This window comes from Pongo abelii, chromosome 1 (assembly GCF_028885655.2).
Source record: "Pongo abelii isolate AG06213 chromosome 1, NHGRI_mPonAbe1-v2.0_pri, whole genome shotgun sequence".
In the NCBI taxonomy this organism is placed as follows: Eukaryota; Metazoa; Chordata; class Mammalia; order Primates; family Hominidae; genus Pongo; species Pongo abelii.
The window spans coordinates 91,862,930-91,886,109 of record NC_071985.2 but is presented as its reverse complement, the minus strand read 5'-3'; the positions used below and the strand labels follow the sequence as shown (position 1 = coordinate 91,886,109).

Sequence of the window (23,180 nt, the reverse complement as noted above, 5' to 3'; positions counted from 1 at the left end):
ATTATATATTTAAAATCCATATGTTAGAAAAGATGAAAGGCTAAAATTTGGATAATCTAATTGTACATCTCAAGAAATTAAAAGAAAACATTAAAGTAATTCCAAATAAAGTAAAAAAAGATAATGATATTAAAAGCTTTTAATGGAATGGAATACACAAAAAAAAAACCCAGAGAAAAATGAAAAAGCTGAATGTTGGTTCTCTAAAAAAAAAATTGATGAAAACCCAGTAGCAAGATTCATGAGAGAGAGGGAAAAATAATAATTAGGAAATTATTAATATTAAGAAGGGAAAATCTTACAAAGGCTACAGACAATAAAATCCCAAAATTCAGAAATAAATAATCATGGAGGATGAGCTTCTGTGTGAATCAGGTCTTGGGCTTACCTAACATCTATCAATCTCACCTGTTTTGCCAGGAGAGTGAGGAAGTCACCAAGGTGTGCACCATTGCCATTGGTCTTTAGGCTTGTTTCCTTATCAGCTAAAAGTCAAAAATAATTAAGAAGAGAAAGACATTTGGTCTTGTTTGAGTCCTGGGAAGCAGAAAAGGAATATTTACAATACACAACAAGAAAGCTTCTTGACTCTCAAAGTTGATGATTCATTGGAATATGTGAGCAGTGGGACTAATGGATCTTTTTTCTACCTAGGCAGGATAAAACTTAATGAAACAGAGCTAGGGTCATGAGAGCTTTTGAGTGCTTCGTAGAAAAAAAAAAGAGAAATTGTAGATTAGACATGAATTGTAAATAAATCAAATAAACATTTTAGACTGTTTCTTAGGACATTTTGCTATGGCTTTCCCTTTCTGAATATCACACACAAAATCTCCAATTCCCCAAAAATGTGTTCTCTGGAGTTACGGTACATAATTACTGCATCATCAAATCTATCTCTTTCTCAATTTGTGTGTGTGTGTTTATGTGTGTGTGTGTGTGTGTGTGTGCGCAAATGTGAGTGTAATTCTGTCCAGAAAGGATAGTAATGGGTAGTGATGGAAACACCTCCTTTCATACAGTAAAAGTCCCAGAGACCATTCTACACATGGATAGGATTTACTAGGATTTCTCAAACCAAAGGGACCCTGAACCTGACACATCATACCTATCCAAGCATCTACCACATCAGCCTTCCAGTTGAATTCCTGAAAGGCATAATCATCTTCCAATTGCAACTTCCAAGCAGCTATTGCCTTGGCCAGAGAAGGTGTCTTTTCATTCAGAGCCTCTATCTTAGAAGAAATCTCTTTGTTCTGACTTTCCTCCTGCAACACCTGTGAGAAGGGGAGAGACAAATATATTTATGAATGTGCAGGGCTAGAAATGTGAATCCATTAGTACCAATAGAAAGCACTCATCTCTCTCATTTCAAATACATAACCACAGTCCTCTGGTCTAGTGTAATTATTTTATTATTCATTCATGTCCAAGAAGGTCATTTCCATTCCAGCATTTGGATGATCTTCTCATGTTTGTCTGTGTAAGTGTGACCTTCTTAGTTTGTGTAAGTTTCTAGGAGGTAGGGAGTCATCTCTGTTTAATGGTATTTATAACAGCAGTTAGATCAATGAGGATTTATTAAAAACTACATTTAAACAAAGAAATAATTCTCAAATTTAAAAGAGGTTTCAGTGTTGTTTTCCTCTTAGAGGCTTAGAAAGCAATTTCTTCAAATTCTTATAATATTCTATGGCCAAAGCTAGTGATAAGACTTTTATAAACACCATGTTCTGTATAGGACAACAAGATGTCAACAAAGGATTTAAGGAAAACTGAAATGTGTACATATAAGAACTTGAAAAAAGAATTACAGCAATTGAATGGATAATTATTTGCTAACCACAACAACAACAAAAGGCAGTTTAGAAGAGATTGTTAAAGTTCTGCATATGATCTTAGCACTGCTCTCTGCATATGATCTTAGCATTTCTACATTTGGGCCAGTCCCTTTTGGAGAATGGAAGTTTGAGCTGGAATTCCTGAACTGGCTCACCTTATTTAGGATGTCTTCTCCTTGTGCACACACATTTTGTACTCGGGTCTCATGGACAGCAAAGTCGTTTTCCAAAGCTTCATGCTTCGTTAGCAAGCTCTGAATAAACGAGTTGGTGAGAATCAAGATATCCAAAGCTGGAAAATCTATTTTCACCCATATTCAGCCTTACTGTGATATTATTCCCTAGGGTTGATTCAATGAAATTGGCAGACTAGGTGAATGCACACTTTTTCTGGAACAACTATACTCAATTGCTTTCTCAAATTCTCACTTGTCACTGAGTGCAACTTACTGGAAAAAAGAGTCAAAGATATACAAGTGACACTCTTTCTAATTTATTATGTGACTAATCTTATTTTGATTTTGGAATAAGGGTGTTGACTGGGGTCATATATAAAGATTCCTCCATATTGAGATTTATCTAATTCAATGAAACAATGTGTCTAGCAGGAAAAAATTTAGTATCAAGAACATCCTAAACTAAGCCCTGATCCTAAAGAGAAGTTAAGGGGAACATGGAGCTGCCATTGACTATTACTCCAAGAGTTCTCTGACTGCTTTCTGGAAACATGATGTCTGTGTAGCTGGCAGAATGAAAGGAGAAGTGAGACTGAAGCATGAAGAGTGGTACTTTGTCTTCTGTTGTACCTTCCAGAGAAATATCTATAGAAGCCCATAATCACCACCACTGTGACCACCCACCACTGCCACTGCTCCCACTACTGCCTTCACCTCCCTCTTGTCATAACAGCACTCTGTCAATTTTTTTCCTATACAACATAGTAACTCAGGTTAAAGGAAGAAACAGAATTTCTATGACTATTATACTTTTTCAAAATCCCTTTTGAAAATAAAAGAACTTTCAGTTCATGGTGTTGAGGCACTAAAATAAGATGGTTACTCATTGTAAAACAAGATGGACTACATTATATATTATGACTGTATTACATTTCATTTTCTGAAGAAACGGTAAATGAATATTGGAAAGGTGATTGACTTTGTATGACTGAATGCCTGAATGAATCACGTTTTTATAAATGTATACTGCATGAAATAAAGTATCTTTAACATCTTCACCTTCACCTTCTATTTTCAAATAATAAATTCAAAAATAAAAGAAGAAACATTAGAACTGACATCAAAGAAATAGAAGAGATCACAAGAAACAATTACAAACAGTTATAAGCCAATAAACTAGAATATCTAGAGAAAATAGATAAATTCCTAGAAACAGACAACTTACCAAGACTAAATCATGAAGAAAGTCCAAACAGACCTATAACTACTGTGGAGACTGAATCAGAAATAAACCTTTCAACAAAGAAAATCCCAAGATCAGGTGGCTTCACTGATGAATTAAATCAAACATTTAAATAATTAATACCAATTCTTCTCAAACTGTTTCAAAAAATTTAAGAGGAGGGAACATTTCTAAACACCTTCGCAAAGTCAGCATTACCCTGATATAAAAGCCAGGCAATAATTCTCTCAATAGATAGATAGATAGATAGATAGATAGATAGATATGTCTATCTATCAAGAGAGACAAAATATCTATGTATCTATCTATCTATCTATCTATCTATCTATCTATCATCTATCTATCTATCTGAATATAGAGGGCCTAATATCCTTAATATCCTTATTGAATATAGATGCAAAACTCCTCAACAAAATACTAGCATATTGAATCCAGCAGCACATTAAAATGATTATATACCACAAACAAGTGGAATTTATCACTGGGATGCCAGGATGGTTCAACATATGCAGATCAATAAATGTGATACAACACATTGACACAATAAAAGATAGAACCAAATCATCATCTCAATAGATTCTGAAAAAAAACGGACAGAATTCAGCACTCTTTCATGATAAAAACCATCAACAAACTAAGAACAGAAGGATATTACTTCAACGTGATAAAGTACATGTATGAAAAGCCCACAGTGAACATCATATTTAATGGTGAAACTAAAAGCTTTTCCTTTAAGTTTATGAACAAGGCAAAGATGCTCGCTCTCACTATTTCTATTCAAGATAGTACTGGAAGTCCTAGTAAAAGGCATCTAAATAAGAAAGGAAGAAGTAAAATTTTCTTTGTTTGCAAGTGACATAATCTTAAATACAGAGAACTCTGAACACTCCATTAAAAACTGTTAGAACTAGTAAACCAATCAGCAAATTTACAGAATAAAACTTAAAACATAAAAGTCGGTTTAGAAATTGTAAACAATAAACTATCTGAAAAAGAAATTAAGAAAATAATTCCTTTTACAATCACATCAAAAATAATAAAATATATAAAAATAAATGTAACCAAGGAGGTGAAAAGCCTATACACTGAAAACTACAAAACATTGATAAAAGAAATTAAAGAAGCCACAAACAAATGGAAAAACATTCTATGTTCATGGATTAGAAGATTTAATATTGTTAAAACGTGAATACTACCCAAAGTGGTGTACAAAGTCAATGAAATCCCTATTAAAATCCCAATGACATTTTTCACAGAAATAGAAAAATCAGTTCTAAAATTTATATGGAATCAGAAAAGACCACAAATAGTCAAATCAATCTTGACAAAGAAGAACAAAGCTGAAGGAATCATACTTCCTGACTTTAAAATACATTAAAAAGCTACAATAATTAAGAGTATGGTACTGACACAAAAACAGACATAGATGAATGAAACAGAATAGAGAGTCCAGAAATAAACCCATGTGTATGTAGTTAACTGGTCTTTGACAAGGGTGCCAAAAATATACAATGGCGAATAGACAGCTTCTTTAACAAACAGTGATGGGAAAACTGCTTTTCACTTGCAGAATAATGAAATAAGACCCTTATGCCATACCCAAGAATCAACTCAAAATTGTTTAAAGACTTAAATGTAAGTCTTGAAACTGTAGAACTCCTGAAAGAAAACATAGGGTAAACTCTTCATGATACTAGTCTTGGCAATGATTACATAGATATGACACTAAAAGCACAAGCAACAAAAAGAAAAAATAAACAAATGGGAGTATATAAAGCTAAAACTTCTGCACAGCAAAGGAAATAATCAACAGAGTGAAAAGGCAACCCACTGAATGAGAGTTAATACTTATAAATGATTTCTCTAATAAGGGGTTAATCTCTAAAATATATAAGGAACCAATATAACTCAATACTAAAAAGTAAATAAAAAATAAAAATAAAAGTAAAAAAACTCCTAATAACTTGATTTAAAAATGGGCTAAAAACAAACATGAAAAAATGTTTAATATCGCTAATTATCAGGGACATGCAAATTAAAGCCACAATGAGATATCACCTTACTCCTGAAAGAATGGCCATATTAAAAAGTCAAAAAATAATAGATATTGGTGTGGATGTGGTAAACAGGGGACACTCTTATACTGATGGTGAAAATGTAAACTAGTACAACCACTATAAAAAACAGTATGGAGATTCCTTAAAGAACTACCATTCAATTCAGCAATCCCACTACTGGGGATCTACCAAAGGAAAAGAAGTCATTTATGAAAAAGACACATGCATACTTGTGTTTATAGCAGTACAATTTGCAATTGCAAAAATAATCAACCAACTTATTGCCCAATTAATGAGTGGATAAAGAAAATGTGGTATGTATACATCATGGAATAGTACTCAGCCATGAAACAAAACAAAATAATGGCATTTGCAGTGACCTGGATGGAGTTGGGGGGGCCACTCTAAGTGAAGTAACTCAGGAATGGAAAACCAAATGTCACGTTCTCACTTATAAATACGAGCTAAGCTATGAGGATGGAAAGGCATTAAAATGATATAATGGACTTAGAGGACTTGAGGGAAAGGGTGGGAAAGGGGTCAGGGATAAAAGACTACATATTGGATATAGTGTACACTGCTCGGGTGATAGGTGTACCAGAAATTTAGATATCACCACTAAAGAACTTATCCATATACCAAAACCACCTGTACCTAAAAAAGTATTGAAATAAATAAATTTAAAAATAATAAAAATGAGCTAAGAAGTTTAATAGAAATTTCCCTAAAAAGGCATGTAAATGCCCCTCAGGTATATGAAAAGATGCTTCACGTTATTAACCATTAGGAAAATGCAAATTAAACCACAATGAGATATCACTTCACACCTGTCAGGATGGCTATTAACAAAACATAAAAGGCCAGTGTTAGTGAGGATATGCAGAAATTGAAACCCTTTCACATTGTTAGTGGGAATGCAAAATGGCACAGCTGTTATGGAAAACAACATGAATATTCTTCAAAACATTTAAAATAAAACTACCTATGGTCCAGCAATTCTATTTCTGGGTATTTATCCAAAAGGATAAGGAAATAATGATTTCAATAAGATTTTAGCATCCATGTGTTCATTGCAGCATTATTAACAATAGCCAAGATATGGACACAATCTAAATGTCCATCAACAGATGAATGGATGAAAAAAATGTGGTATATTCATGCAATAAAATACCATTTATTCTTAAAAAATAAGAAAGTTGTGCAACGTATGACAACATAGATGAACCTTGAGGACATTACACTAAGCAAAATAAGCCAGTTATAGAAAGATACATGCTACATGAGTCCACCTATATGAGGTAGACAAATTTATAAAATCAAAGAGTGGAATGCTAATTATCAGAGGCTGAGAAAAAAATTGAAGTTTTACTAATCATAAGGCATAAATTAGTCAAGCAAGATGAAAACGCTCGAGAACGTTTCTATACAGCCTACAACATTGTATCTATAGTCAACAATAATATGTTATACACTTATAAATGTATTAAGAGAGTAGATCTTATGTTCAGTGTTCTTGTCACAATAAAACAAATCAAAATGAACAAACTAACAATTCAATTAGAAAATAGAGACATTTCGCTGAAGAAAATATACAGATGTCAAATAAACACATGACAAAAAATGTAAAACATCATTACCCATTAAGGAAATGCACATACAAACTACAATGAGATATCATTATATATCTATTTGAATGGCTAAATTAAAAGTAGTGACAACACAGATGCTAGCAGGGATACACAGAAACTGCATCATTTATGCATTGTTGTTAAGAGTGTAAAATGTTATAGCCATACAAACAGGAAAGCAATTTGGCTTTTTTATTTTTTTGGTCCAAAGCTAAATAGGCAGTTACCATATGGTTCAGTGATTGGGGTCCTGTACATTTATCCCAGAGAAATAGACTTATGTTTGCATTAAAATCTGTGCATGAATATTTATAGTGGCTTTTCTCATGGTCATCAAAAAGTGGAAACAGCCCAGACTCCCTTCAACAAGTGAGTGGTTCAACTGTGATATACTTATACCAGGACACTGCTCAGCAATAAGAAGGAATGAACTATTGTTACACACAATAACCAGAATTAATCACCAGAGTATGGTGCTGAGTGAAAAGGTCAATCTTCAAAAGTTACATACTATATGATTTCATTTGTATAGCAGTGTGGAAATGACAAACTTACAGAAATATAGAACAGATTAGTGGTTGCCGCAGTTTGAAGAGGCAGGAAGAGGAGGTGGCTATAAAAAAGCAACATCAGCGATCATTGTGATGATGGTAGCCTTCTGAATCTTAACTGAATCTTGACAATGTCAATATCCCATTTATGATATACTGCTTTTCTGGATGTTTCCATTAGAGAAAACTTGGTAAAGGACATGAGATCTGTCTGTATTATTTCTTATAACTGCATGTGAATCTATAATTCTCAAAATAAAAAGTTCTGTTTTAATGCCTGTAATCCCAGCACTTTGGGAGGCCGAGGCGGGTGGATCACGAGGTCAGGAGATTGAAACCATCCTGGCTAACATGGTGAAACCCCTTCTCTACTAAAAATACAAAATAATTAGCCTGTCATGGTGGCAGGCGCCTGTAGTCCCGGCTACTCGGGAGGCTGAGGCAGGAGAATGGCATGAACCCGGGAGGCAGAGCTTGCAGTGAGCCAAGATCACACCACTGCACTCCAGGCTGGGAGACAGAGTGAGACTCCATCTCAAAAAAAAAAAAGAAAAGAAAAAAGAAAAAGTTCTGTTTTAAAGAAAGAGAAGCCTTTGAGAGCATTTGATAGGAAGTCTTAAAATGCTTGAACATGTGCAGTGGGGTGCACATGCATGATCCAAAAGACTTACAAATAAGAGGAGATGATAATTTGAATTATATGTTGTATAGGTTTAAGCTATCTTTTGCAAGTCTAAGCCTTTCCTTATGTCATCACATTAAAGTGAATTAATCTCTACAAAGAGTTATTGGTAAATTCCCAATTTTTAGGGTTACTAAGTACAGTTCCCAAACTCCTAATACATTATTGTTTTGTAATCACTCTCAAAAGCTGTCAAAATTTACATTAACTCAAGATCACACTGATTACTTGTTTATTTCTTTATAGAGAAACCCAATCCTGCATTTAAAAGGATGTCTATAAATTGTGGAACTATTTTGTCCAGTAAGCCCTTCTTTATAAAATTATATTTTGTTGAAACTGCAGCCAATGTCCAGACATAAGAAGATTTTTTTCCAAATCAATGTAACATGAAAATTTAAGGGAATCCTTTCAAAATCTATAATCTACAAGGGATCTAACTTGTAAGGAAAGGTCTTTAACCATTATTTCTTTGACTCATAGACAGATCACAGATTATGGAATTAAGATTTGAGTCCTGCCTTCACGCCTGATTGGTTCCATAATCTTGGGCAAGTCACTTACATGCTTGGACTTTAATTTTTCGTATTTAAAACTGTCAGGATTATTCGTATTTCCTTCATCTTCTTTCACCAGAAAAATGTCCTAATATTACAGGTAAAAACATTGACTATCCAAGAAAATAACCAAATTGAAGAGAAGAAAATTGATTAATTCTTCCTGTTCCTCACCTGAGTAGCAGCTAATGTATCTCCAGAATCTCCTCGGACAGCCATAGCATTCTTTTCATTGATCCAAGCTTCCTCTTCCTCAGCATTCTGCATGAATTGCAAGTATTCTAGGGATTCTTCCAACTTAAGTCCTCTATAACAAGGTGGCAAGCCCCAGTGAGGATAAGAACAAACTGGTAAGCAGTGGGAGTACAGTGGGGTGGCACAATCTCACTCAGGCAGACCAGCTTATTCTCACAAGGCAGCCAGTTGAAGTGGGCCTCAACACAATATAATATGTGCCTACTGCTCAGCGGTGAAGATCTGCTGTGAAATGGAGGAGACACCTGCTCTAGAAGTTCATTTTGTGGCACCATCTACTGTCTTAAGAAACTTTGTTGGAGGGAGGAAACCCACCCTAAACAAAAAAAGGGAAATGATGACTTCAGTGTTGGAGAATATCAGCAGTGACACAATGTCTCTTTCTACTCTGAGCACTGCCTTCTTTCGTATATGATGAAGACACCACAAAGTGCCAGAATCTCCCTTTTAGCCCCCCAGGAAAAATGGAACTACAGACAAAAACTGTTATATTTGGCTATATGTGTGATATGGTTTGGCTCCGTTTCCCCACCCAAATCTCATCTTGAACTCTAATCCCTATGTATCAGGGGAGGGGCCTGGTAGGAGGTGATTGGATCATGGGGGAAGATTTCCTTCTTGCTGTTTTCATGATAGTGAGTGAGTTCTTGCAAGATCTGATGGTTTAAAAGTGTTTAGCACTGTCCCCGCCCCTGCCCGCTCCCTGCCTTGCTAAGATGTGCTTCTTTCTTTGCATTCTGCCATAACTGCAAGTTTCCCGAGGCCTTCCAATCATGCTTCCTGTACAGCCTATGAAACTGTGAGTGAATTAAACTTCTTTTCTTCATAAATACCCAGTCTCGGGTAGTTCTTTATATCAATGTGAGAACGGACTGATACATTGTGTATGTAGTTCAAATTGGCTATATGGCTACAGGGGAAAATAATTCTTCATCCTTACATTACTAAGGGCTGCATATAATATTAAAACTGGGAGATAAAGCAAAACAGATGTGTGGCTAGTAACCTGATATGAAGGATAACACATGTAGGAAAACAATAATAAAAGACAGCTGCATGTAAATGCAGAAGGAGAGGTAGATTTAGAACAGAGGCAGTGATCATTGTGTCTGGGGTATATGGAGGAAAGCTTTGTGTAGACTTGGCATTTGAGAAGGGACTTAAGCAGATAGATAGGTAGTTGGGGATAGTAGACAATGCTGAGCAGGCACTTAAGTATCCTCCCAACACCTGCCCAGTATCCAAAATCCAGGAAGGGAACTGGGCCTTCTGTACCCCACTCACCGGGCCTTGGCCAACTCTTTGAGCTTCTCCCAGTGTTCAACAAACTGAGCCAGCCGCAACTGGATCTCCTCTTGCCCCACAGCAGCCTTGTCTTTCAGCTTCTCTGCCATATCCAGCACATTCTGAAGAACAACCCCAATTCATGTTCCATTACCCCACAATCTCTCCCCATTTAGCCATAGTCCCTGAGCAAAGCATCTAGCCCACCCTACCCTCCAGATTATTTATAAACTCCATGGGACTTTGTGAGGGTTCTGAAAGTCCAGGGAGAATGATGAAAGTTGCAAGAAGATTTGCTATGCTAAACTTTCCCAAGTATTTTGCAAATATATCAGTACTTGCACTAGTCTACTCTCCATAATCTGCTTTTTGGTCTATTCATGGTCACAGAGTGACCCTGCTGCCAAGTCAGACCCAGAGTTGCCTTCTTCCCAGATGGCTCAAGTACAGTTTTCCCAGATGTCCCAACCTGCATCCCAATTGTCAATCACTCCCCAGGAGTGTTAAAAGTGATCCTTGCAGGGAAGAGCATGGGTTCTTGTTCAGAACTCTTCTACTTATAGGAGACTAAATGTGGAAGAGAAAAGAATATTTGTAAACTCTTTGACTAACTCTCTCTGACCTTGACATCCAATTTTCACATTTTGTAGCACCCTTTTATTTACCTGTAACACAAGGGGTTGCTGTAGGATGATTTCTATATTTTCAGATCTGGTATTCTATTCCTACCTGGATGGCAGGCTCATGTGCCACCAGCTCCCCCTCTAGGCGTTTGTGCTTCTTCAGCAAGTTCTGAACGCCCTGAAGGTCTCTCCCGTAGTCCTGGGAGCTCACTCGTATCAACTTCTCCCTAAAATCAAGGAAGAAAACAGAAAGTTTGGAGTCTAGACATCTAATGTCATCCTGCAGCAATAGCTTTCTATGACTATGTGTGTGGCTGGTGGTGAGGGAGGTGGTTGTAAATTCTGAAATACCCTGGTGCCAATGACCAAAAATATAATTAGTGGAAGAGGCTTGCAGCAAAACTTCTGACTGAGCCAACACAAATTAAAGTAACATACTGATCTCCACCATAGGCACAACTGTAACAGCCTTTCCATTAGTCCCTTTGCTTGTCCACCTGTGTATCTTCTCTTTTTTGATCAAGAATATACACTAATGTTCCCTATTTCAAAAAAATGTGAAAATTATATATGACCTCCACAGGTTTTGTTATTTTCATTTATTAATGTCAATAATAAATTCAGCTAGAATGGGTATAAAGAGCTGATTTCATAGGAGTCATGGCAGTTGGGATGTTTCCAAGTGTAAAAAGTTTGAGCATCACCACGAAGCACAGTCGAAGACTACATGGACGAGATTATTCTATCTTATGGTCTTACCCAAAAAGGTTTTTAAAACATGTTATTTGTTGCCTTATGCACTGTGCTTCTCTCTAATTTATTGATTACTCATAATAATCAAGCAGCTTTGTAGAAGAGAAGCATGATGAGGCAGGTTAAATGGGAAGTAGGCAAAATATTGTAATTTGCTAAGATTTTCCCAATCATATTTTACAACAAAAATAGAATGAGTAATGAAACCATGACAGATACTTTGTAATATTCTCTAGAGTGTCCAATTCAGTGTCATATAAAATATACTAGATATAGAATGACAAGGATCTGATCAGCTGTGTAAATGTCCAGATGTCTCTGTGAGTATTGCATATTATTCTATGAACTATAGAGCAAATGCAGATGGATTCTTAGTTTTGTTCCTGTCACGTATGTTAACTGCTCCTCACTTCCTCCACACCTCTCTTTCTCTGGCTTGCATCCAGTAAGGGAATTTGGGAAAAATAAAACCAATGTTAACTTTAAGCTGAGGCAAACATGAAGTAATGCTATCTTCAAGAAATGATTACATATTTCATTTCAGCATAAATTGGAACAAGTTTGGTGGATTATCTACTCGCTTGGATTATTCACACATTTTTGAGCTGGTGGCACATACTCTATCCAGGATTCCTCATCATCTAGATCCTGGAAGAACTGGAATAAGGCATAGGCCTCTTTCAATTTTTCATGGTGTGCAGCTGCCAGGTCTTGGACATTCAGGAAACGCTTGTTGACATTATCTTTTTTCTCCGTAATCTGATCAACGTTGAAAGTCCCGCTGGAGAGCAAATCCGCAGCCAATGTATTCAGGTCCTTGAGTGCATCCTAGAAAGTCTCAGGATACTCAGTGAATAGTATAGTATAGGCATTACTCAGATCCCACACTTTAAAAACAGCTGGTCTGGCTCAAAGATTGGGCCAAATGGATTGATTGCTTTTAAAGATATGGAGTTTGATTATGTGTTATACATGTTAGCACATGTTCAGGTTGGAGAAGGGCCATATGTGGGAGCAATAGAGGTAGCATGACTACATTACTCAAACTGTACATTTAGCCTGTGTCCTGTTTCTCCTTCTGATGTTTTCAGTATTTGCCTTCTCTCCTCAACTAAAAAAGAAAATCAGCCGGGTGCGGTGGCTCATGCCTGTAATCCCAGCACTTTGGGAGGCCAAGACGGGTGGATCAAGAGGTCAGGAGTGCAAGATCACCATGGACAACATGGTGAAACCCCTTCTGTACTAAAAACACAAAAATTAGCTGGGCATGCTGGCGTGTGCCTGTAATCCCAGCTACTTGGGAGGCTGAGGCAGAAGAATTGCTTGAACTGGTACCAAAAAAAAAAAAAAAAAGGAAAATCTTGGTGGGCAATCATTTGTTCCCATACAAGACTGTCTTATACTGACTTTGACAGCCACAGATTGATTGATTTGACAGTACCAACTTTGGCAGCCACAGATCGATTGATTCAATATTCAGCAAGAACTACTCTATGGGCAACATTCTTAGCTGCCCATTGAACACACCTATCTCTTCTGTGTCTACTCCTATTCTAACCCAGCCCTTAGTGATGTCACAGGAAACATCACCAAGTCCCAAGGCCTTTGACTTCCTGCCTTTTCTGTGTGTGTCTGTATTATCAAGTAAAATGATAATTATAAAATTCTTTAGTATAAAATTAACAACTGTCAGCCTTTTTATCACTGCTCTCAGCACAAATTTTTGGTTGCTATTAGGATGCAACTGGAATCCCTGACAGGATTTCCAGAGTGTATGTGTAGTTCAACTTCATTTCACATGCCCCCATCTGATTTTTTGTTTGTAATTCTATAAAGTAAACTTCCACTTTCTTTCAAATACCAGATCAAATATATAGCTTAAAGATAATTGGCTTATATGTATGCATCAGTAAAAGATAAAAAAGATAGTTTTTAGAGTCCACTTTCTGGAATCTTAGAGTCTACAGTTTAGTGATAATTGATTATCAGTGACAGTTTTAATGTCTTCACAGCCCATTAATTTTACCTAGTTAAAATGACTGCTGGTTGAGAACACTAAGAACAATTTTGCAAGGCTACGTTTTCAAATGGTCTCCTAAGACAGGAGGGAGAAAAGCCAGAAATGTTTCTATTCTGCCCAGAGGAGAGGAATCCCAGCACTACTTACCTCTCGAGCCAACATCTCTGTCTCCAATAGCTGATGCTTCTTGAGTAGGTTTCCTGCTGAAGCCAAGTCCCTGGCCTGATCTTTCATGGCCAGCAATGTCTCTGCCTGAAAATAGAGAAATAAGTAATAAAGCTGCCAGGTGAAACTGCCTTTAAGGAGAATAAGATCAGCAGCTATGTCCCCAAACTTTTCCCAGGAAAGTTCAAGGAAATTGCCCATGTATAAATTCATTTGTCTGACAAGTATGTATTAAACTCTTGTGCCTCTACTCTTTCCGGGTGCAATTACCTCTGAGAGCCAGAACTCAAAGTCCCGGATGCTTGTGTTGAACCTCTGTTGACGACTGGCCTCATTGAGCTTCTGCCCTTTGTCAGTTGTTCTCTTAAGCAGATGATCCCAATGTTCCTTCAGCCGTTCGAGTTGCTCCTAACCCAAGGACAGTGAGGAGTCATTACAATCTTTAGGATCCTGGGCCCTGTGACTACTTGAAAGAATAATGTAGGAAGGTTGTGAAGGCAGGAACTAGCCAAAATTTGCTGATACTTGAATATCATACATTTCAAACCAGTTATACTTTATCTGGGAAAACAATAGGAGTTGTTGGACAAAAGAGAAAGTTTAAAAAAGGGTCTTGTGTTGAGTAAAGAGACTGACATACAAATGCCAAAATGTAAAACAAGCATGATAAGGCTTTGGAATTAAGCCTGAAGCTTTCTTAGGGTTCCAGGTACTGAGTATGATGGGAGTGATAAGGTCTGGGCATAACTCCTTTTCTCCTTCTTTGTGCAACAGTCAGAGGGAAGACTGTTGTTCTGTGATATGGTCACACAACATATTTTATATTTCTACTAATGGAACATTAAAGTCTCAGGATACAAAATCAATGTGCAAAAATCACAAGCATTCTTATACACCAATAACAGACAAACAGAGAGCCAAATCATGAGTGAACTCCCATTCACAATTGCTTCAAAGAGAATAAAATACCTAGGAATCCAGCTTACAAGGGATGTGAAGGACCTCTTCAAGGAGAACTACAAACCACTGCTCAATGAAATAAAAGAGGATACAAACAAATGGAAGAATATTCCATGCTCATGGGTGGGAAGAATCAATATCATGAAAGTGGCCATACTGCCCAAGGTAATTTATAGATTCAAGGACATCCCCATCAAGCTACCAATGACTTTCTTCACAGAATTGGAAAAAACTACTTTAAAGTTCATATGGAACCAAAAAAGAGCCCACATTGCCAAGTTAATCCTAAGCCAAAAGAACAAAGCTGGAGGCATCACGCTACCTGACTTCAAACTATACTACAAGGCTACGGTAACCAAAACAGCATGGTACTGTTACCAAAACAGAGATGTAGATCAATGGAACAGAACAGAGCCCTCAGAAATAATGCCACATATCTACAACTATCTGATCTTTGACAAACCTGAGAAAAACAAGCAATGGGGAAAGGATTCCCTATTTAATAAATGGTGCTGGGAAAACTGGCTAGCCATATGTAGAAAGCTGAAACTGGATCCCTTCCTTACACCTTATACAAAAATTAATTCAAGATGGATTAAAGACTTACACGGTAGACCTAAAACCATAAAAACCCTAGAGGAAAACCTAGGCAATACCATTCAGGACATAGGCATGGGCAAGGACTTCATGTCTAAAACACCAAAAGCAATGGCAACAGAAGCCAAAATGATAAATGGGATCTAATTAAACTAAAGACCTTCTGCACAGCAAAAGAAACTACCATCAGAGTGAACAGGCAACCTACAGAATGGGAGAAAATTTTTGCAATCCACTCATCTGACAAATGGCTAATATCCAGAATCTACAAAGAACTCAAACAAATTTACACGAAAAAAACAACCCCATCAACAAATGGGTGAAGGATATGAACAGACACTTCTCAAAAGAAGACATTTATGCAGCCAAAAGACACATGAAAAAATGCTCATCATCACTGGCCATCAGAGAAATGCAAATCAAAACCACAATGAGATACCATCGCACACCAGTTAGAATGGCAATCGTTAAAAAGTCAGGAAACAACAGGTGCTGGAGAGGATGTGAAGAAATAGGAACACTTTTACACTGTTGGTAGGACTGTAAACTAGTTCAACCATTGTGGAAGACAGTGTGGCAATTCCTCAGGGATCTAGAACTAGAAATACCATTTGACCCAGCCATCCCATTTCTGGGTATATACCCAAACTATTATAAATCATGCTGCTATAAAGACACATGCACACATATGTTTATTGTGGCACTATTCACAATAGCAAAGATTTGGAACCAAGCCAAATGTCCAACAATGATAGACTGGATTAAGAAAATGTGGCACGTATACACCATGGAATACTATGCAGCCAGAAAAAAGGATGAGTTCATGTCCTTTGTAGGGACATGGATGAAGCTGGAAACCATCATTCTCAGCAAACTATCGCAAGGACAAAAAACCAAACACCGCATCTTCTCACTCATAGGTGGGAATTGAACAATGAGAACACATAGACACAGGAAGGGGAACATCATACACCGGGGACTGTTGTGGGGTGGGGGGCGGGGGGAGGGATAGCATTAGGAGATATACCTAATGCTAAATGACGAGTTAATGGGTGCAGCACACCAACATGGCACATGTATACATATGTAACAAACCTGCACATTGTGCACATGTACCCTAAAACTTAAAGTATAATAATAATAAAATTAAAAAAAAAAAAGAGTAAACAATTCCTCTTCATGTGACTTTGTAGCCCAAAACTCATCCTGAGCTTTACCTTCATGGCCTCTTCATTGCCATCACAAGCGCTACGCTCAATCAGGGAGTTCCCCAGGTTGATGACGCCGTTCACCTGGTCAGATCGGCCATAGACTTCATTTGCAAAGGTCTGGTGTTTCAGATATTTCCTCTGAAGGGAAAACGAAACAGAAATTATATTATCTTTTTTATTTATGGAGACAAGATAAGGTAAATTTTATTTAAAAGGAAGGGCTAATATTTCTATCATAACTGAGGTGATGGTGACTTCCGAAGAACCTGCTCCACATCAGACTCTGAAGTCTCTGAGAGCAGGCATGGTAGCCTCAACAGTCAGAAAGTGTTAAAGTATCAAGGGTGATGACTATCCAACCAACAAGCTCGGAATGGTGAAATTTTCCAAGGTTCCTATTTTGAACTTGCCTGAATGTTAGTGGGGTCTTTGTAGGATTCATCACAGGCTGTGGGCAGCATCTCACTGATCCATTCTTCCAGCTCCTCAAGGTCTCGGTAGAATTGTTTTAGGTCGGCATAGTCTCCAAGCTTTGTCCGCTCAGCAATCAGTTGTGCTTTGAGAGCCTTCCACCTACAGGATGGAGCCAGATCACTCTATGCCCTCCTCTACCCTTCCCATGCTCTGATGCCATATCCATAAATCTTCCCATTTGCCAACATGCCTCTTTTCTTCTCACATAGTCTTATTATTTTCATTATAAAATGCAGTGCTAAAGCCAGTTAATTTCTAAGGTATCTTTCATCTTTCATGTCTTTCATTCTATAAATCTAAGTCAGAAAGTCTGCATAGGTGTCAAGATAGTTTTAGGCACCTAGAAATGACAGGAAGTCAGAGTATTCCCCCATCTCAATGCTAGCAAAGAGGTCAGTTTGCTACATCTTCCTGTAGCACATAAAACAATCACTCAGGCCTGACCTGTCTAGTACACGTTGGAGCCGAGCAGCAATCTCTTCTTTGGCATAGTGTTCATCAGCAATGAGGCGCTCAGCAAAATGTTCTAGGTCAGTGATCTTCCCTTCCTAAATAAAGGAAAAGGAAAGAGCCCAGATGCCTGGAGATTAGGCCCTTGGTGCAATCCCAGACTCCCTCCTAGAAAAGAATGAAGGTATCCTTTGTGGATTCAGAAGATATACTCAGGGTCAAACAATAAATGCCTTATAGGGAGGTGGGTTTCAACTTAATAGGAGGAGAAACATCTAATAACGGGCTACTTGTATGGTACGGAGTTCCCTAAAGAACAGACACTTCTCATGACCATTGTAGAGGGTGAATCCTGTATTGAGTGAGATGATGAAATGACTATTTCATCAATCCTAAAAGTCAGAGTTTAGAATGCTGGATTTAAAGTAAGAGAGTCCACTTGCTGCCTGTGACTTGGGTGAAACAATGTCAAGTGTCAGGTTGCCCTGCCTGCCTCAGTTTTTCTGTGAGAAGCAAACAAGAATCAGGGCTGGGCACAGTGGCTCACTCCTGTAATCTCAGCACTTTGGGAGGCCGAGGTAGGTAGATCACTTGAGGTCAGGAGTTCGAGACCAGCCTGGCTAACACGGTGAAACCCTGTTTCTGCTAAAAGTACAAAAATTAGCTGGGTGTGGTGGTGGGTGTCTATAATCCCAGCTACTCTGGAGGCTGAGGCAGGAGAATCACTTGAACCCAGGAGGCAGAGGTTGCAGTCAGCTGAGATCACAGCACTGCACTCCAGCCTGAGTGACAGAATGAGACTCCATCTCAAAAAAAAAAAAAAAAGTAAATCAAAATGTTTGTAAATTATAAAACCAGACAAATGTGTAGGATTTCTGTTATTATTACTACGGATTATTATTTTAACTCCTTTACTAGTCATTATTACCTGGGCAGTGATTGCTTTGTCCAAATCGTCCCGTTTCTTCATCAGGGCCTCCAGACTGTCCAAGGAACCTTTGTCATCTGACCTCAGGGAATTCTCACGTGCCACCATCCAGCTCTCAACTTGATCACAGTTCCCTTGGAACATCTATGAGGAATTAAATGAGAGGAGTATGGTATAGTCCAGGTGGTGTGGAGGAAATGATGTTACACCTCTTTCATGATCGTGACACAAAGGTTTTTACAAGGAGTACTTACCATCTTTCAAGAAACACTCATGTGACCAATCTTATCCGTACTGGAACTTTTCCTCTTTTCCAAACATACACTTTATATTTATGTATAAGCTACCTCCAATTCCTGGGGTGCTATTTCCTACTTCTTAAACCTTGTTAATATTGGCTGGTCATTTCCTTAAGACTTTGTGAAATGTTAACCTTCAGGGTAGCCTGTGACACAACCACTTACCTCCCCCGAAAGCTTTAATCACTTCTTGTTCTTTAGCCTCAAAGCACTCGTACATTTTGGTTTATTAATAATCATCTCACTGTACTAGTAAAATTTATCTATATGTCTAATTTCACTATTTAAGAAATGGGAAACTATCTTACTAATCTTTGTGGCACTCTGAGCCTCCACAGAGTAGAGTCTCAACAAAAATCAGCCAATCAATTCATCAATCAATTAACAAATGATAATCAACCCACCTCATGCTCAGGACTGATCACCATCTTGTTTGGCTCTTCTAATAGGAAAGAGCAGAGAATATGACAATGATCGGTATAGAAAGCATAGTACAATGCTAGGTAATTCAGAGATGAGCTCCCTTTGTGTTTTTATCATGGAAAGTCTAGTAAACTGAGCCTGTAATGACCATATGAAATTGCATAGGAGAAACAGACTACTGAACCTGCTTAACAATTGGGAAATTTGCTGTACCTGCAACTCCAGGCACTGGTCTAGGATCTTCTTGCGTTGTTCCCAAGCCTTCTCCAAATCATCTCTCTCTAGCCTGACAGATTGAAGCTTTTTTTCAATTTCAGGGCTAGCATGGTGCCCACTGTCTATAAGTTCTGCACCGAAGTCCTCTAAGGCCTGGAAGGTGGGAGCCTCTGCCTCCATGTCAGCACGGTGCTCCTGTGAGAAAAAGGGGGAAGAAATCAGTGAGGCCAACTCCATTGGAAATTTTAAAATTAGTAGAGGTTTCAGGTCAACTGATCAGTGGCTATGGCTTTTGTAGTTTTACCCGATGTCTCTCCAGCAAGATCTCTACGCCAGTTAAGTCTTCGGCCAGCTCCTGTGATGATACCATGCCACCAATGCTGCTGATCCAATTCTGCAGATCCCTAGATAAACAGACACATTGGAATTGACAAGAAAATGTTGCAACTTGCTACAGTGCTGTTTGTCTTACAGTTTTCCATTCTCTAGAAAACATTTCCAGAATAACATTTTTTATATGGCTTTATATGCTTTACAGATCTTAGGTTTGCTGTTTTTATTATATCACCTAATGATAACAATCCCTTGTATTTGAAAGCCTCTTCACTTTTATTATCTTTTTCAATTCTTGCAGTAATCTTGCAGAGATTCTGGAAATTTTTTGTTTTCATTATGGAGATAAAGAAGTCAGCTTAGAAAAGATAATTAATTTGCCTATGTGATATAACTAAAAGCAGACATCTTCAGTAGAACCTAGACCTCTGGAATCCTGGACTGTTATATATTTCATATTTCTGTTGGTTACTGTTCCTTTTAAGTGGTTTCTAGGGTTTGAAGATACATCTTATTACAGAGTCTCAAAGAAATCATGTCTTTCCTTTTACTTTTATTCTCAGGTCAATCTAGCACATATTTTGGCCAACATACACATACACACACAGGCCTCCACACTGTTGATTAAATCAAGGTCTATTTCCCTACCCTTTTAGTAGTCAGGAAGTTAGACAAGCAAAACTATGGTCTATCTTCTTAAAAGGCAAAATTTAACCACGCATTAACTGTAAAGCATATATGGTGGATAAATTAAGCATCTCATAAAGAATGTCATTACTCTTGTTTGCTCAATAGGAACCCTTAGCTCTAGGAAAGAGAGGTCTCTTCTTTTGTAAATTTATTTATTCAAGCAACTAAGTTTTATTGGGTGCTTACTAAGTACCAAACCTTGTGAAAAAGGCATATCTGTGCCTTCTAGGAACTCATACTTTAGGTTAAGAATGGATAAAAACAAAACAAAACAAAACAAAAAACAAACAAAAAACAGAGCATAGGAACTAATAGCAATTAAAAAACAAAACTGAAAGCAAAAGTATCATATAGGGGTAAAATAAGATATTAATGTTGCTCAGGGGTGGGAACACTACTTTGAAATACTGAGGAGTACAGCTTTATAAATGGAAGGAAGCACCATTGGAATGGGTGTGGGTGCTATTTATTTAAACTGTGTCAAAAACTATAGCTTTCTAGTGCTGAATTGGGGAGGGGATTTCCAAGAGGAACTAGTCATTTGCCAAAATTTGCCTCCTTTTTTCTTGAAAAGCATTGCATTGAGAGCTACGACTTCCTGGACCCTCAACTCTAATGCTCCTCCCAGCAGACTGATGTGATAGAGCTGAACGTGGGAACTGTTCCACAAAGTATATGTTTGAGAGGTGAATTTTGGATTGTGATAATGTCTAGACTTTAGTAAGATATTCACAGTTCTCTGGAATTTGGTCCCAATATTTTTAAGTTTATCTCTTACTACTTCTCCTTACCACCCCCTCCCCAAACATGTTCTTATGCTTATTCTTCTTTTCTCATGATTATGTCTTTGTTTGCACAGTTCAGTCTACATGAATTATTTTCTCTTCTGTTAAAAGTTTGACTGATAAGGTGTAATAAAATGTTACTTTATCTACAGTGCATCATCTATTCTACCCGACTCTGAATTCACACTGCTGTTTGTTACAATGTGTGTTTTGGGCCTCATTATGTTCTACCACAGTTATTTGTATTCAACAGAATACTGAATACAGTAGAAGACTGAATACTACTGTCTCTTCAGTAGAACAAAAAAGCTTCCACATTATAGAAGCTTACTTAATTGGCCTAGATGGCTTCATACTCTTTCAAACTTTGTATTTTATTGCTTCTAGTTTCAAATCTGAAATTTTTTATGCCTTGCAAGAGGTGAGACTTGAACATAGCAGTGCCCTCCAAAACCAGCAATGAACAGCATCTGTACCCAGACTGCTCCTAGACAGTCTACTTAGAGGCCAGACATGGAAATTACCCACCCCACTCTACCTGGCCTTGCTGAGGAACAGGTAGAATTTCTGGGCCTCATTTAGGCTCTCCTTACGCTCCTTTGTACGCCCCTGCAGGTCTTCCCAGGCCTCATTCAGCTCCATTTTCTGTCTCTGCAGGTCCTCAGTGGCATCTGGATGGGACTCACTGAGCCGCTCTGCTGTCTCCCCCAGTATGATCACCTGGGGAGGTACAATACCTCTGATAATCAGCCTAGAGACACACCTGAATCTTAGCAAAAGGAGAATCCTGAGTCCCAGTATTCAGCTCCTCAAATAGACATCAGTGATGTACAAGTATGTCATAATAGTTTACGAAATAATATCAACCTTTTAGTCCATATAACTCCCTAAGGTAGTTATAATCGGCATTACCATATTTCTTTTTAAAAATAAGAGGGTTGTGGGGAAGAGTGGTTAAGTGACTCTGCTGATTAGTGGCAACCTCAATTAGGAAACCCAAGGGTCTTGATTCTTCATGCGAGGAGCTTCTTTTTGCTCTGCATGATAATGCCAAGCCTCTGAGTGTATCTGACAAGTTGCAGAGTACACTTTTGGGTTGAAACAGAATTAAACAACTCATTCAATTCCTTGCTAAGAAAAACATGCACCATACTCAGATATTGGCCTGATCATCCTGGGTATGGACATTTGCTATTTCTCCTGGGCTACTGGCCTCCACCTAGCTGCCACAAGATCTGGTCACTTGTAACCCACCAAAGAGACAAGGGGATATAGGGTGCTCACTCAGACAGCAGGAATTTAACAAGTTTTTTCCCCATGTTAATGGTCATGGGGCATATCCTTTTCATGGTCTTGCCTTAGGGACAGTGTACAAGAATAAATATGGCACAGGACAAAGAGAAATATAAGAATACAAGACTGAAAAAGAGAACCAAAGAAGAGGGCATTGGTATAGGGCTAAATATAAAGTGGAAAGTGTTGGAAAAGCTTTGAAGGACCTGTCTCACCTTATCTCCCAGGGGTATGAGGTCCCTTTCAAAGCCCTCATGCCGTCGCTGAAGAGCCTGAACACTGAACAGATCTGAGCCAGGGTCTGCAGCACTGAGGGCCTGGCATTTCTTCTCAATCTGCTCCTTCGTATCATCTGCTTCTCTGGTATACAAGAGAGTAGAGAGTTCAAAAGTAAGGATATGTACCAGAGGCAAGCTCACGGGGATCACAAGAAAGTTATCATCACTACCACTCACCACCCTCCCACCCCCACCCAACCCCAACCAATTATCATCATTGTTTTTTATGTGCTAGAAACTTAGGCTCATTTAATCTTCACAACTCCAAGAAGCATAATTACTATTACTATTCCCATTATATAGATCAGAAAACTGAGGACTAAAGAGGTTAAGTATTTTCTCAAGATTATACCACTGCTGAATGGTGGAGCCTAAGCTTGAACCAGGCCATCTGACGGCAGTCACATG

At 38.0% G+C, this 23,180-nt stretch overlaps 1 protein-coding gene across 1 annotated transcript in view; it reads right to left on the bottom strand.

Annotated features, from left to right (window-relative positions):
- The window catches only part of SPTA1 (spectrin alpha, erythrocytic 1), an 83,042-nt gene that overhangs the window by 16,478 nt on the left and 43,384 nt on the right, over window positions 1-23,180 (bottom strand). The window contains exons 26-42 of the mRNA XM_024255030.2: window positions 22,710-22,854; window positions 21,740-21,921; window positions 19,698-19,797; window positions 19,391-19,588; window positions 18,456-18,599; window positions 17,522-17,625; window positions 17,014-17,176; window positions 16,610-16,741; window positions 14,106-14,243; window positions 13,818-13,922; window positions 12,270-12,478; window positions 11,004-11,124; window positions 10,275-10,396; window positions 8,910-9,042; window positions 1,997-2,095; window positions 1,109-1,277; window positions 409-485 (exon numbers count right to left, since the gene is read on the bottom strand). Coding sequence (XP_024110798.2) covers window positions 409-485; window positions 1,109-1,277; window positions 1,997-2,095; window positions 8,910-9,042; window positions 10,275-10,396; window positions 11,004-11,124; window positions 12,270-12,478; window positions 13,818-13,922; window positions 14,106-14,243; window positions 16,610-16,741; window positions 17,014-17,176; window positions 17,522-17,625; window positions 18,456-18,599; window positions 19,391-19,588; window positions 19,698-19,797; window positions 21,740-21,921; window positions 22,710-22,854 — 2,341 coding nt within the window. The remainder of the gene's footprint in view (window positions 1-408; window positions 486-1,108; window positions 1,278-1,996; window positions 2,096-8,909; window positions 9,043-10,274; window positions 10,397-11,003; window positions 11,125-12,269; window positions 12,479-13,817; window positions 13,923-14,105; window positions 14,244-16,609; window positions 16,742-17,013; window positions 17,177-17,521; window positions 17,626-18,455; window positions 18,600-19,390; window positions 19,589-19,697; window positions 19,798-21,739; window positions 21,922-22,709; window positions 22,855-23,180) is intronic.